General features: G+C 42.6%; 1 protein-coding gene across 1 annotated transcript in view; it reads left to right on the forward strand.

Moving 5' to 3' along the window:
* The window catches only part of LOC137380549 (NFX1-type zinc finger-containing protein 1-like), an 87,880-nt gene that overhangs the window by 62,453 nt on the left and 9,697 nt on the right, over positions 1–15,730 (forward strand). Inside the window, exons 11-18 of the mRNA XM_068052533.1 lie at positions 398–557; positions 1,027–1,274; positions 5,119–5,251; positions 5,527–5,789; positions 9,595–9,734; positions 11,397–11,551; positions 12,158–12,303; positions 15,524–15,634. Coding sequence (XP_067908634.1) covers positions 398–557; positions 1,027–1,274; positions 5,119–5,251; positions 5,527–5,789; positions 9,595–9,734; positions 11,397–11,551; positions 12,158–12,303; positions 15,524–15,634 — 1,356 coding nt within the window. The remainder of the gene's footprint in view (positions 1–397; positions 558–1,026; positions 1,275–5,118; positions 5,252–5,526; positions 5,790–9,594; positions 9,735–11,396; positions 11,552–12,157; positions 12,304–15,523; positions 15,635–15,730) is intronic.

Raw genomic sequence — 15,730 nt, forward strand, 5'->3', positions numbered from 1 at the left:
TAACAACCTTAAGAGGTCCGAGCCAATGAAGTACTTTTGAAGTATAGTTACTGTTGTAGGATATGAGGCAGCCAATTGGCATATCAACAGCGATGTGGGATAATGACCAGATAATCTTTTATAGCTAATGGTTAAGAGATAAACATTTGCCAGGACACCAGGATGAACTCCCTTGTGTCAGTGATCAAGTTTGCACCTCCTCATTCCAGGACCTGCTGTGACCCTTCCAAAAATTATCCTAGGCTGACATCTGATGCCATATAAGTTAGAGCAATAATGGAGAAAGGAATTAATTCAAGCATTGCCTTGGTTCAAACATTTGCCAATCAATGATCTGAATTTTTCCTAGGGATGATCAAAATAATTGTTAACAAATATGGATTATTTGCATTTTAAGGTGTCCTCTGAAGATGGTTCCTCTAGTCGATCCAACATGCTGGAATGGTTAGGAATAACATTTGCACACAGATGTTATTTCACATCTGAAGGGACACCAGAGAAAAGCACAGAAGAGGACACAGAGGAGACGTCCTCAAATGCTACAGAGGAAGATATAGGTAATATAGGAAATTCCTAAATTTTAAATAAAACCAAAATGTAAGTAAATATTGTAGATAAAGGTAAAGTACTGCAGATGCTGGAAATCTGAAATAAAAACAAGAAATTCTGGAAATACTGATGAAAGTATTTCATCTGATGAAAGGTCACTGACCTGAAACGTTAGCTCTGCTTCTCTCTCCACAGATGCTGTCAGATCTGCCAAAGTATTTCCAGCATTTCTTGTATAAATATTATAGATGTTATCTAGGTGATTATATTGAAGAATGTTCATCGCAGTCAGCTGAATGAATCTCGGCAGTTATTTAAATTATATTAACACCTAAATATGCAAGCCTGTCAGCTTATTGTTTGGTACTCATCAATAAAAGAAAAATATCTTTTACTTTTCTTTCTGCATTTTCGACTAAGTAGTTTTTGTTTCCTCGTTAAGAGATGCATTACCTGCTAAGTGCTGATTTCTTTCAGGAAGTCCCAGCGATCTGACCAAAGAGGAAGAGGAAATGGAAGATGATGATGAGCTAATTCAGGTGGCTGAGGAGGCTGAACCGTTACAAATGGAGAGAATGATTGGTGACAACGACCTTCAAAAACAAGTTCAGAGTGCAAATGCCCGTCTGCTAACAAACCAGGAACAGCTTCGCCACTTTAATCTCAAAGAGACTGTAAATCCTTCCAAAACTCAAGTTGAGAGTGATGATGACGATGATTGGCAGGTACTTTTGAAAAATTCATTCTTGGGCTTTGGGCGATGCCCAATTAAGAGCTTTATCCCCCTGCCGCCCCAATTAGCTGCGCAGCAGGTAGCTCCGTCACTGCACAGGAAGCACGGCACAAAATGCCTGCTTTCCTGCTCCAGTGGGGAGGGTTGTGACCTCTCATTAAAAGGCACTTAGCGCCTGAACGAGGGACCCAGGATCGGGAAGGGGCGGGGGGCAGGCCAGCTGAGAGCCACTACCCTGCCTTTGCTACCAACCCCCCCTACTCCCCTGTGACCACCACCCTGCGAGACCCCTCCCACCTTGACCTACCTATGGCCTGGGTTCAGCACTGCTCCTGGACCTCGGGTAGGTACTCCACTGGCAGTAGCCTCCGCAGTGTTGCTGCTCAATGAAAGAGCTGGCAGCCTGTGATCTCCGAGAGTGGGACTTCTGTCACTGGGATCCTTGATCTCATGGAAGGCTCACCGCTTTCCACTTAAGTGCCTAATTGGCAATAGATCTGGCGGACCTCACACAGAAGAGGCAACGCGGGGTTCTCGGCATCGCTTTTTCTGGAAGTCAAGACCTCTGTCACCAGGATAAAATCCTGGCCTTCAATTTCATGGGGCTTGGGGCAGAATGAGGCAGACAGATCAGGAGTGCATTGGAGTGGTCATATCTAAAGGTAACAAAAGTCATGAATGAAAGTTTCAGCAGCAGATGAGTTGAAGCAGGGGTGAAGTCAGGCGATGTTATTGAGGTGGAAACAGGCGGTCTTAGTGATGGTGCAGATGTATGGTCAGAAGCTCATCTCTGGGTTAGATATGACACTAAGGTTGCCAACACTCTGGTTTAGTCTGAGACAGTTGCCAGGGAGAGGGATGGAGTCAGTAGCTAGGGAATGGCATTTGAAGTGGGGACCAAAGGCAATAGCTTTAGTCTTCGCAGTATTTAATTGGAGGAAAATTTCTGCACATCCAGTACTGGATGTTGGATAAGCAGTCTGATAATTTACAATAGTGGAGGAGTTGAGAGAGGTGGTGGTGAGGTAGACCTTGGTGTTGTGAGGGTACATGTGAAAATTAACGCTGTGCTTTTGGACCATATCACTGAGGGGCAGCATGTAAATGAGAAAAAGGAGGGGTCCAAGGATAGATCCTTAGGGGACAGCAGAGGCAACGGTGTGGGAGCAGGAAGAGGAGCCATTCCAAATGATACTCTAGGTACGATTCGATAGGTAAGGACAGAACCAGGGAAATGCATTCCCACCCAGCTGGATGGCAGTGAAGAGGTGTTAGCAAGAGATGGTGTGGTCAACCATGTCAAAGGCTCCAGACAGGTACAGCAGGATGAGGAAGGATCGTTTACATTTGTCACAGTCACACAGGATATCATTTGTGACTTTGATAAGAGCTGTTTCAGTACTGCAGCACGAGTGGAAACCTGTTTGGAGGGCTTCAAACATGGAGTTCTGGAAAAGATAGACACCGATTTGGGAGGCAACAAAGCGTTCAAGGACTTTGGTGATGGGAAGGTTGGAGATGCGGAGGTAGTTCTCAAGGACAGTGAGGTCAATGGTTGGTCTTTGAGGAGATGAGTAATGACAGCAGATTTAAAGGAAAGAGGGACAGCACCTGAAGAGAGATAACTGTTAACAATATCAACTAACATGGGGACTGGGGGGGTGGGTGGTGTCAGTTGGATGATCATCAGTTTAGTGGGAATAGGACTGAGGGAGCAAGAGGTGGGTCTCATGGACAAGTTGAACTTGGAGAGGGCATGAGAGAAGTTGGGAGAGAAACTTGAGAAAGATGAGAGTTCAGGGCTAGGGCAAGGGGGATCATAAGAGGAGGTTTGGCCTGGAGAGCTAGTTGAAGGGAAGAAAGCGGCAAAAGCAGCTGAACATATCATCTCGATCTTGGTGCTCAAAATCGGGTAGTGACAGAGAATGAGGGGGAATATGGCTAGTGAAGCCAACAATGACTTGCTGGTTGACCTATATTCTCTTCAATATGACTGCCGCTGCTATCTCCTTCATGTAAATAAAGTTCTCACTGCTTATAGCAGGTGCATTTGTGCGAATCCAATTTGGCCGGTATAACAGGGAAGCAGTATTACAGTGATTTACTATATAACAGGAATGTTGTAGATCACACTATTGAATAAACCAAACAAGACTGTATGCAATGCAACTAGTTTCATTTAAACTGCAGTCAGTACAAACAGGTGGATGAAGGAAAAGGAGATGACGGAATATGGGAACCGGGCGAGTAAATGTGATTCGAATTATTTGCACAGATGGAGGGGAGCCATCAATACCGACTGGTTGGGCCGAATTGTCTAGTTCATGTTGTAGCTTCTATGTGTTTCTATGTAGGAGGGATTAAGGAATAAATTCCTGAACTTAGTGCCTAAACAGCTGAAAATGTGCCCACCAAAATGGGGCAAAGGGAGTGAGTGATGCATAAGAGGCCAGAGTTGGAAGAATGTAGAGTTCTTGGTGAGTTGGAGGAAGTTATAGAGATAGGGAGAGGTGAGGCTATGAAGGGATGTGAACACAAGCATGAGAAATTTAAAATTGAGGAGTTGGTGGACTGGGAGCTGATGTAGGTCAGTGTGTACAGGGGTGATGGGTGAACTAGAATTGGTGTGACTTAGGATACCAGCAGTATTTTGTGCAAGCAGTTAATTTTCATTAATAATAAACTGTACTAATCTCCTCAATGTCAGAAACAACAAAGTCACTTCTGCACTCAACTTCATTAAACTGGTGTTTAAAATGGAATTGACTACTTGTTATGTGGCTATCAGCTACCACAGGCCTTCTGACTAGCCCTATTGCTCCTAGCATCAGATTAACATGCTATCTAGTTGCAGTACTACTAGAAGAGTGCTCCAGGTTTCTTTGAAAATATCCTAGAAGAAATAAATTTGAAAAAAAAACAATTTCTCTTATTTACGTTCGATAGTCCATCCATTCAAAGAATTCATAAATGGTGGTTTGCTGCATAAATGCAAATAGCCCCATGGGATGCTAGTATATTTGAATTGAATAAACTGACTCATTAATGATTGTCAAAGACTTTGATCTGTGAGACAGGTCTCCATCTAAGGGCAAATGGCAAAAACGAAGCCTATGCACATCAAGACCTTCTTGAATTTTGCATCACCTTGTTCTGAGGGCAATGTATAAGTCCATCCAAGTTGTGTTTCTATGCTGCTGGCAGAAACAGCTGGCAGTAACAATTTTAACCATATATATGTTGTATACCCAGCAAGAAAGAATCCAATTAGTAATCCACCATAGACAAAAAAGTTTTAATTTTTCTACAGTTTGCTACAGATCTGTTAGTTGAAACATTTACCTTGTGCCTGGATGGCATAGTTCCACACTGTACTAATCAGCAATTCCTTTAATGTGCCAAGACATGTAGCTAGTGTGGAGAATGGAAATATACCTCTGAGGTTACGACTTGTTACAGAGTGAGTGTTGCTTTTTATCCTGTGTCACTCCTGACCTGGCAGTAGAAATGGCAGCAGAGCAGCAATGTGATAATGACCAGATAATCTTTACTTAAGCTATTGGTTTAGAGTTAAATATTGGCTGACACCCTGGGGAGAACTCCCCTGCGTCAGCGATTAAGTTTGTGTCTGCTTTTTCCAGGACGCAACATGACATCCCATGGCCCTTCCAAAAATTATCCTAGGCTGACATCTGATGCTATATAATGAAGAAAATAATTGATTCAAGTACAGCCTTTATTGAAACATTTGCTAATCAAAATAATCTGATAGTCTAAATTATTCCTAGATATGATCAAAATGATTGCTAACAGATAGGAATTATTTACATTATAAGGTGGCCTCTGACGGTACTCCCGCTAGTCGATCCACTATGCCCAGATATTACTTCACATCGAAAGGGGCACCAGAGCAAACCACAGAAGAGGACATGGAGGAGACAGACTCAAATGCCACGAAGGGAGACACAGGTAATATAGAAAATTCCAATTTTAATTATAATCAAAATGTAAGTAAAATAGTTTCTGGGTATTATATCAGAGAATGACTTGACTGTGATGCACAATGAACTTCACCAGTTATTTAACCTATAATAACACCTAAATATCAAGGCTTGTCAACTTGTTGTGCGTTCCTCATTATTACTAAAAAGGAAAATATTTTTCATTTTTCTTTCCGCATCTACTGAGTAGTTTTTGTTTCTTATCAAGAGGTACATTACCTGCTAAGTGCAGATTTCTTTCAGGAAGTTCCAGCGATCTGACCGAAGAGGAGGACCAAGAGGAGGACCAGCAAATGGAAGATGACGATGAGCTAATTCGGGTGACTGAGGAGGCTGAACTGTTACAAGCGGAGAGAATGATTGGCGATGACGACCTTCAGAAACAAGTTCGAAGCGCAAATGCCCGTTTGGCTGCGATCCAGGAACAGTTTCTGGCCTTTAAACCTGAAGAGACTGTACACTGTTCCAAAACTCAAGCTGAGTGTGAGGATGACGGTGATTGGCAGGTACTTTTTAAAAATTAATTCTTGGACTGTGGGTATTGTTGGCAAGGCAGGCATTTATTGCCCAGCCATAGTTTCCCTTGAACGAACGAAATAACTTGTATGTGTATTGTGCCTTCCATGATCTCAGGATGTCCTATAGCACTCTACAGACAATAAAGTATTTTTTCTGAGGTGTAGTCATATGTGGGAAACATGGCTGCCACTTTCTGCACAGCAAGGTTGCACAAACAGCAATGTGATAATGACAAAATAGTTTGTTTTATTGATTTAGTTGAGGAATAATTATTGGCCAGAATAGTGTGGGAAAACTGCCCTGACCTTCTTCAAAATAGTGTTGTGAGATCTTTTATATCCACCTGAAAGGGCAGATGGGGCCTCTCAACTGAAAGGTGGTACTTTGACTATGTAGCATTGCCGCATACTGCATTAGAGTGTCAGTTTTGATTTTGTGTTTAAGTCCCTGGTGTGGGACTTGAAGCCACAACCTTCTTTCTTAGAGATGCGAGTGCTACCATCTGAGCCATGGTTGATACCTTGAGAAGGCTATGGTGAGCAACTTTCTTGAATTGCTGCAGTCCATGTAGTAAAGGTGCTCCCACAATGTGACAGGGAGTTCCATGAGTTTGACCCAGTGATGATGAAGAAACAGTGATTGTATGTCCAAGTCAGGATGGTGTGTGATCTAGAGGGGAACTTGGAGATCATGGTCTTACTATGCACCTGCTGCCTTTACCTTCTAGGTGGTGGAGTTCATGGTTTTGGGAGATGCTGTCGAAGATATAAGTCAGGCTTCAAGTTAACTGTGGTGGGAAGTAGGGGAAAATGTCAAAATGCCATTTGGATGCCCCAAGAGGCATTGGAAGAATCAAAAATTCTGGTTCAGTGAGAATGCCATGTGCTCTACCTCCAGGATTTTATAGTTCCCAAGGTCTCAAGAGGACTATGTCTGTAGATGCTGAATTGGTCCATAAAACAGAAAACAATATAACACAGTTACTCACTGTCTTAACCAGCTGAACCCCTTTCCGTACACTGATGCTTAGTCTCCCTGATCTTGTCTGTTTAGATGCAGCCTATTTCTGGGAGTTGTACTAACCTCGCATATCTTTAAAGAGGCCCAGTTATTAGTGAAACCAATAAGAAAAATGAGCAACTTCACCTGACTGGTTACCCATTTAGTTCCATATAATTAACTAATAGAAACTGAGTTGAGAAATGCTAAGTATTTGATGTGGTAAATTTTGAGGTTGTCCTAGCTAACCTTTTCATACCAGGCAAGTTGTATTTAGCCGAGTCAGCCGAGGTACATCTTCAGCCTTGCCTTGACTCTATTGAGGACATTTTACCACCGTATGGTGAAAGGAACCTTCTTCCTGTCGTATTTTCATTAGGAATTAGTTGTGTCTTGCGCAACTGTTTTGTGAAATTTGATGAGTAAACGTCCATCCACCGCTGAACAGTTTTATTTCAAAGATCCTTGACTTTTTTCAACCAATTGTTCATCTGTTCAATGAGACATTGGGCTGTATTCTCCTCAGCAATCCTGCTCAAAATCGGGCAGTAACAGAGAATGAGAATATGGGGAGTGAGACCTACTACAACTTGCTAGCTGACCTATATTTTCCTCAGTGTGACTGCTGATATCTCCTTCATGTAAATAAAGTTCCCACTGCTTATAGCAGGCGCATTTGCATGAACACAATTTGGCCAGTATAATGGGAGAGTGGTGCAACAGTGATTTATTATATAACAGGTATGTTGTAGAACACTATTGAATACACCAAACAAAACTGCATGCAAGGCAACTAGCTTCATTTAAACAGCAGTTTATTTTGTGACTACACACCATTTAAGCACACAAAAGATAATTGCATTTACATGAGATGCTATATACTTACATTTGTTCTTGCACTCAGTGTGCCCGAATGAGGTGTGAACAAATGTGTTAAGTCCAGTTGTTTCTTTCGAGATAAACAGAACAGTTAAGATGCTATAACCAGCAGCTATAACATTAATGCGCATCAATAATGGTAATCACATTTTGGCAAATATAAGTGACTGTCCATTTTAAGTGGTGGAACTGTAGTAGTAGGAGGGGCAGGGTCCAGACAGATCCCTCTCTCCTCCTGTATTACCAATGCTTCCCAAGGCCTTCGAAGTGAAGATGTAGACCTTACCACCCATTCTCCACTCCTATCCTTGGCTGGACTTGCAGTGCAGAATCCAGCTCTTTGGGGTGCTTTAGTGATGCTCCCAGCTCTTCTTGCACTGCTGTAGGCCAACAGGTATTTGTGCCTTTGCAGTGACGGGAATCCTTAAATAAGCCTTTGCTGTTCCCCCACCCCCTACGCCTGCCACCTCCCACTCCATAAGCAATAACCCTTGACCTAAAAAATGAGTCAGTGTTCTAGTGATGTTAGAGGGCCAAACACTTGCTGGGAAACGAATCTCAGCCACTTAATGCAGAAGAATAGTGGGCAGACTTTTGCTAGGAAACTATTCCATTGAATTTGCAACATGGCCACATTGCTAATGGAAAGCTTGTTGCAGAAGTCTTGGCTGCACAAAATGGAACAAGCTTTCAACACTTTTCAAGTTGGACACCATGAATAGAATGTATGGGACAGAAACAGGCCATTCAGCCCAACTGGTCTATGCCAGTGTTTCTGCTCCGCATAAACCTCCTTACCTCCATCCATCCCTCTTCATCTCACTCTATCAACATATTCCTTTCTTCCTCATGTACTTACCTAGCTTCTCCTTAAACGCACCTATGCTATTCACCTCATTTACTCCTTGTAATAGTGAGTTCCACATTCTAACCACTCTCTGGGTGAACAAGTCTCTCCCAAGTACCCTATTGGATTTATTAGTGACTATCTTATATTTATGGCTCCCAGTTTTGGATTCACCCAGAAGTGGAAACTTCTTCTCTATCTGAAGGGAATGTAAGAAAAGGTTGAACAAACAAAATTGGTGCAACACTTGCCTATAAATGGGAGTGAATTTATCAATTTGATGCATTGGATTCTAGCACATAGTTTTAAGATATTTTAAGGAGTCAATCTCCTACCCCAGGATTTACACTAGCTGACGTGATTGTGAGACTTTTGTTTTAAAGTTTAAACATTAATAAAGTTTTAAGTGTCCCAAGCATTCCAGTGAACATTGACCCTTTTAATGCTGTGAGAATTGTAAGGGTGGGGCAGGATAGACAATAGCAGACTGTTTCCAGTAGTTGAGGGGTCAAGATTGAGGTGCCATAGATAAAAGGTTAAATGTAAGAGATTAAGAACAGAGGGAATAAGAAACTTCTTGACCCAGTGAGTTGAAGCTGTGGAATTTACTTCCAGTATTAGTGCTTGAGGCCAAAACTCTGTTAATGTTCAGGAGTAGGTTGGAAAGGTGGATGAAGGAATATGAGGAAATGTTACTAGAGTTATTTGCTCACATGGAGAATAAATGTCAACGCGGACTGGTTGGGCTGAATGGCCTATTTCATGTTATAGATTCAATGCGTTTCTGTGTGGGACAAATGGCTCTTTGCTAACTTAAACTTAACAGGGATCTTGGTTTAAACAGAAGTGGAAGATCCATTCGAACTGTGTGCAGAGTGCTTCCAGTTCCAACCACTCTGAAGCAGGTAATGGTATCAACCAATACCTGCACTATTAAGAGTCATAAATATTCTCAAAACAGTTTGGTCAGAATATACCCACAGGGAGTGCTGCAGAACTACCGTTGATGGTCCCCAGCCTTGCTAGCTCTCACTGTAATGAGTATCTCTCTGCTGTTCTGTAAATAGGTTACGAGAAATATGAAGAAAAAGATGCAAACAATGGTAAAGAAGCAGTTGAAGCTTACCGACTGCATGTCAGAAGATGAAGCCAACAGCTTAGTCAATGTTTGGGAACTTGCACGGCTCGATCGCTGGAGACTGTACAGGTTTAATATCTCATTAATTCTCTGCATTAATTGTGCTTGAGATGATCTGTAAATTGTGCCTTTTTGGATGAAATATTTTCAAAAGAGATCATTTTGACATCCCTCCACCCTGCAAACCTCTAGCTCCCCCCCACCCCCCCCCCCCCCCCCCACCTCTATCTACCCCACCAATCATTGCTACTAAAATAAAACCTCCCTTGAAGAATTAATCACTGCATCCTGATAATCTCAAAAATATCTTGAGGGTGGAATAAAATGTTTGTGTAAGCTGTATTAAAAGGCTAGTTTCAATGTAGGCCAAAGTGTATGAATGTGAAATAATTTGGGCCTCCAAATATCGCAACAATGCACTTATAATTGGGGATTGGGTAGCTCAGTTGGCTAGCATGTGGCTCAGAACACTAACAACAGCACATGTTCAATTCCCACTCCAGTGTGAGGAAGGCAACAGGAAGCCACCTCATATATCCACTTCCCTAGTCATGCTCATGTCTCTTGGATGGAGAGAAAAAGCAGAGGGCTTGCCCTTGGGCAGACCACCATAGCATTCATAATTATCATAGAATTTTGGAGCATAAAAAGAGGCCATTCAACCTATCATGCCTGTGCCACTCATTGAAAGTGCTATTCAGTTAATCCCATTCCCTTTCCACACTTCATTTATACCATCCCTGTATCTGTAACCAGTGACAGTCATGGTGTTTGTTTTGCTTCCAACAGTCCCGCTCTCAAGTTGGAATGTGATTGTCTGTCTCTGGTGTTACTGTGTACAATCTAGTGATACAAATAAACAGGTTAATAAATATCTCTGTGCTATACCCACTAAAATTTAATTGAGCTCCTTGTGATAGGGAAGATTTGCAGAAGACTCATTGCAAATGGCAGTTTGACACACTCTTAGAAAGGTAGAAATTGCCTCTGTATAGCAATGTGTTACACCAAGAGATGTGCACCAAAATGTCTCCAGTAATTTGTTCCATGTGGCACTTAAATCAAGCAGGGTTAGATCCACTGCAGTAACAGGATCTAACATTGTCATGTTTGGAAAAGGAACTGCTGAAGTGACAGAGATTTTGGGATAGAAATTCGTGATGCAAAATGGGCAGTATTGGATCAGCTGCCCATTATAGACAGCGCCTGGTAGTTAATTCCATTGATGGTAATGGAACTGAATGTCAGGCGCTGCATATAACAGGCGAACTGTCCGATAGTGCCATTTCATAAATCAGTGGATGCTCAGTTGTTGAGTATATTCAAGGCAGAGATCAATTGATTTTTAGATACTAAGGGAATTGAAGGAAATGGTGATAGTGTGGGAAGGTGGGGCTGAGGTAGAAAATTAGCCATGATTGTACTGAATGGTGGAGCAGGCTCAAAGCCTACTCATGGCCTACTCCTGCTCCTATTTCTTATGTTCTGATGAGAGTTGGGTAAGTGCTTTATGATTCCAAAGGTTGATGGGGTGATCTAATTGAGGTGCTTAAAATGATAAAGGTATTCAACGTCAGTTCAGATAAAAACCAAGAGAGATGTAAAATGCCCGTTTTGCACCACTGGCCGAGACGAGGTTCTACCCTTCTGAATTTCTGTATTTGAGCTAAGACAGTGCCTGTCAATGATGAGCTGTCCAGATGCCAGTGTAATGAGGTGATTTTATTGCAGGTTGTGGTTGTCAAAGTACCAAACTGACACCAGATGTAGAATATTACGACACGAAGAGCTATATCAAAAAATTGTCAACCGTCTAGCTGAGCTGAGAAATCAAGAAGAAATGATACTCCTGAGACAGTCTAAAATCGTGGGGATGACCACAACAGGTACACAAAGCTACTTCTAACAGTAATGACAGATAGCCTTTCTTTTTTTCTCTTGATGCTTTCAAGTGCTACAATTGGAAAATACAAATTCTGCTTGTTATGGAATTTGCTTTGCAATGTAGACAACACAAATCTCTAATTTTAGTTTTTTTTATATATTAGTGCCGGTTTCAACAGAATTTCATTATCTCTCACCATGAGCTGAACTCACTTCCAATCTCTCTATAAAATTCCCTTGTTGTACATTCCAGTGGAGCAATGTAATTACTGAAATTTCCAGTTTTTCTTCTCCCCCTCTACTTCAGCAAAGTATGAACGGTTCAGACAGCCAAGATAAAATCTACTCAAACTGGGAGGAATCAGAGGGAGTAGCGGAAATTCCCTTTCCAGTGTGTTGATATAATTTTTTTGAAGTATGTAAGCAAATCATTTATTAAACTGCTCATTTTTATTCTGTAATTCAAGGATGGTACATCACAGTTCATTGCTCCACAGTGTTGCACAGGGTTGTAAATGTATTTTGACCCCTATGTGAGAGATGAACCTCAAAAATGCACCTTTTATTTTTTTACACAGATTGATATGTGTGCTCAACTATCTTTTTAGGTGCAGCAAAATATCGACCTGTCCTGCAGGACATTCGGCCAAAGATTGTGATTGTAGAAGAAGCAGCTGAAGTGCTGGAAGCTCACATAATCACCACTCTTAGCTCAGCCTGTGAGCACCTCATTTTAATTGGTGATCATCAACAGGTAGGTAGGAATTACTACAGGCAAATCAAAATGGGGGCCATTTTGATTTTGTACACTAGAGTGAAATGCACAATAGGGAGTCAGCAGCTTGTTTTACATCTCTCCTGATTTGTTTTTTCGAAGTGTCTCCTGACAACTCAGAGCATGCGCAGAGCGATCGCCAACATCAGTGCATCCGAGCGATTGCCAGGTTGCCAGTATGGGTCCGCGCATGTACGCGGGAATGTCATCACGTAATGACATCAGATGTAATGATGTTGCTTCACCCCTCAATGGCCATGATCACTGCCTCCAACCCCTCCAACAGCACACCCGCTCCCACCTGCAATCAATGCCTTCATCGCCGCTTCTTTTCCACACTTCCTCCCGCAATTGATGCCTCAGTCGCCGCTTCTCCTCCCCGTTCTCTCCCACGCTCGCCTGCTCAAGACTGCTTCTGCCTGCTCGCTGCTCCATGTCACCACTCCCGACTGCTCGCTGCTCCTTTCCAGCCCTCCTGACTGCTCGCCACTCCATCCTGCCGCTCCTGACTGCTTGCAGCTCAATCCCGCCGCTCCCGACTCTTTGCTGCTCCATCCCGCCGCTCCTGATTCTTCTCCACTCCATCCTGCCGCTTGATTCCTGCCTCGCCGCTTGCAGCTTGGTTGCTTCCCTGCCCCCCACCCAGCCACTTCTCTGGGTGGCGAGGCGGAGAATGAGGGGCAGGAGGAAACGGCGAGCAGATGAGTGCGTGGGATGGAGCGGCGAGCGGTCTGAAGTGGCAGGAGGGAGCGATGAGAAGGCGGGTGCGGGAGGGAGTGGGAGACTGAATGTAGTGATCGCAGAAGGGAGCGGGGAACAGAAGCAGCGATCGCGAGAGGAGCGGGATACTTTTGGGTGGTGTGGAGGCAGCAATCGCAGCCATTGAGGAGCGAGGGCGCTTGGATTCAGTTCGTATTTTTGTGTCAAATTGAGCCATCTTTATTACAGGCAGCTACCTGAGACGTCACAGACAATGATGGTTCAGTCAATGAGGCTGCGTTTGCGCATGTGCCAGTACTGTGCCACCTAGTGGTTGTGTTGTCAAACGCAGCCTTTTTTTGTGTTGACTTTGAATCCCTTTATCATTTTAAACACCTCGATTAGATCACCACATCAACCTTTGGAATCATAAAGGCACCTGCCTGACTTTCATCAGAATATAATTAGGAGCAGGAGTATGCCATTCAGCCCTTCAAGCTGGCTTCTCCCATTCAGTATGATCATGGAGGATCTATCTCAACTCCATCTTCCCACATAATCCCCATATCCCTTAATTTCCTTAGTTTGCAAAAATCTATTGATCTATTTTGAATATACTCAACGACTGAGCATCCACCGCTCTCTGGGATAGAGAATTCCAAAGATTTGAAGAAATTTTTCCTCATCTAAGTCCGAAATGGCTGACCCCTTAATCTGCGACTGTGACCCCCTGGTTCTGGACTCCCCAGCTAGGGGAAGCAGCATCCCAGCATTTACCCTATCAAGCCCTTAAGAATTCCGTATGTTTCAACGAGATCACCTCTCATTCTTCTAAATTCTAGTAAATATAGGACTAGTCTACTCAATCTCTCTTCATAGGACAATCCTCTCATCCCAGGAGTCAGTCTAGCGATCTGCATTCCCTCAAAGGCACGTATATCCTTCCTGAGATAGAGACCAAAACTGTACACAGTACTCCAGGTATGGTCTCACCAAGTCCCTATACAATTACAGTATGAATTCTTCACTTTTAACATTTATACAAAGGGATTGGAGTATAACATACCATTTGCTTTCCCAACTTTCATTTAATTTTCTATGATTTGTGTACAAGAGCATCCAAGTCCCACTGAAAACCAACATTTCCCAGTGTCTCACCATTTGAAAAATATTCTGCTTTTCTATTTGTCCTTCCAAAGTGGATAACTTCATATTTTCCCACATTACATTCTGCCTGCCATGTTCTTGCCCACTCATTCAGCCTGTCTGTATCCATTTGCAGCCTCTTTGTGTTCTGCTCATAGCTTACTTTCCTACTTAAGTTTGTTGATGATGCAAAGTTGGATACGTTACACTTGGTCCCCTCATCTAAATCATTGATACAGAATGTAAATAGCTGAGGTCCAAGTATTGATCCTTGTGGTACCCTGCTTGTTACAGCCTGCCTACCCAAAAATGGCCTATTATTCCCACTCTGTTTTCTGTCCATTAACCAATTCTTACTCTATACTAATATGTTACCCTCAATCCAATGAGCCCTAATTTTGTGTAATAACGTCTTCCATAGCACCTTATCGAATGCTTTTTGAAAATCCAAATACCCTGCTTTCACTGGTTCTCCATGATCCACCCTATTATTAACATACTCAAAAAACTCTAATAGGTTTATCAAACAGCATTTCCCTTTCACATATCTGTGTTGACGCTGCCTAATCATATGATTTTCCTTTTAAATTAATGGGCAGAAATTCAGGGGTGTGCGCTCATCCCTCCCAATTTTCCATTCATTGCTGCTCATAGGTGATCCGATAGCATCAAGTATTCAAACAGGTATTTTTACCTCAAAAAGACTAATGACATTACTGACATGGTGTCACCCTTGGTTCATTGGTAACGTGCTCCCCTCTAAGTCCTAAAGTTGTGGGTTCAAGTCCAACTCCAGAGACTTGAGCATATGATGGAGGCCGATTCTCCAGTGCAATGCTGTCGGAGATGAAGTATTTTGGATGAGATGGTAAACCAAGGCCCCATCTGCCTTCTCAGGTGGACGGAAAAGATGGAATTACTTCAAAAAAGAGCAGGAGAATCGTCCTTGGTGTCCAAGCCAATGTTTAACCCTCAACCAACATCACTGAAGCAGATTATCTGGCCATTATAGCGTTGTTTGTGGGAGCTTGCTGTGCTCTAATTAGCTACAGTGTTTTCCTACATTGCAACAGTGACTATTCTTCAAAAGTACTTCATTGGCTGTAGAGTATTTTGAGATGCCCTGAGGACACGCAAGGCGCTATATAAATGCAAGTCTTTTGTTCTTTCTACCTTCAGTGAAACAAACTCAAGTTGTCCTCTGTCTCCTGTTCTTATGCAATCAATCCCCTGTTCAGTGTTGAAGGTTGGTAAAGGAGAAGCTCTGCATGTGGTAGTTTGCCAGCACTGCAGATTCAATCTGTCCCATCGTACAACATTTTGATGACTCACTGTTTTAACACTTTAATTTCAGCTTCGCCCAAGTGCAACTGTGTATGAACTTGCAACAAGGTTCAACTTGGACGTTTCCTTGTTCGAGCGGCTGATAAATATGAATGTGCACTATGTCCGACTTGATTGTCAAGTGAGTTCCCCAGTCTGGTAACCACTGGCATTTCAATTAATATTCTTGAGAGTCTAAACCTTGATTTTATATTTTCTTCCTTTACTGTCCTGCGTT

The sequence above is a fragment of the Heterodontus francisci genome, chromosome 2 (assembly GCF_036365525.1).
Source record: "Heterodontus francisci isolate sHetFra1 chromosome 2, sHetFra1.hap1, whole genome shotgun sequence".
NCBI lineage: Eukaryota > Metazoa > Chordata > Chondrichthyes > Heterodontiformes > Heterodontidae > Heterodontus > Heterodontus francisci.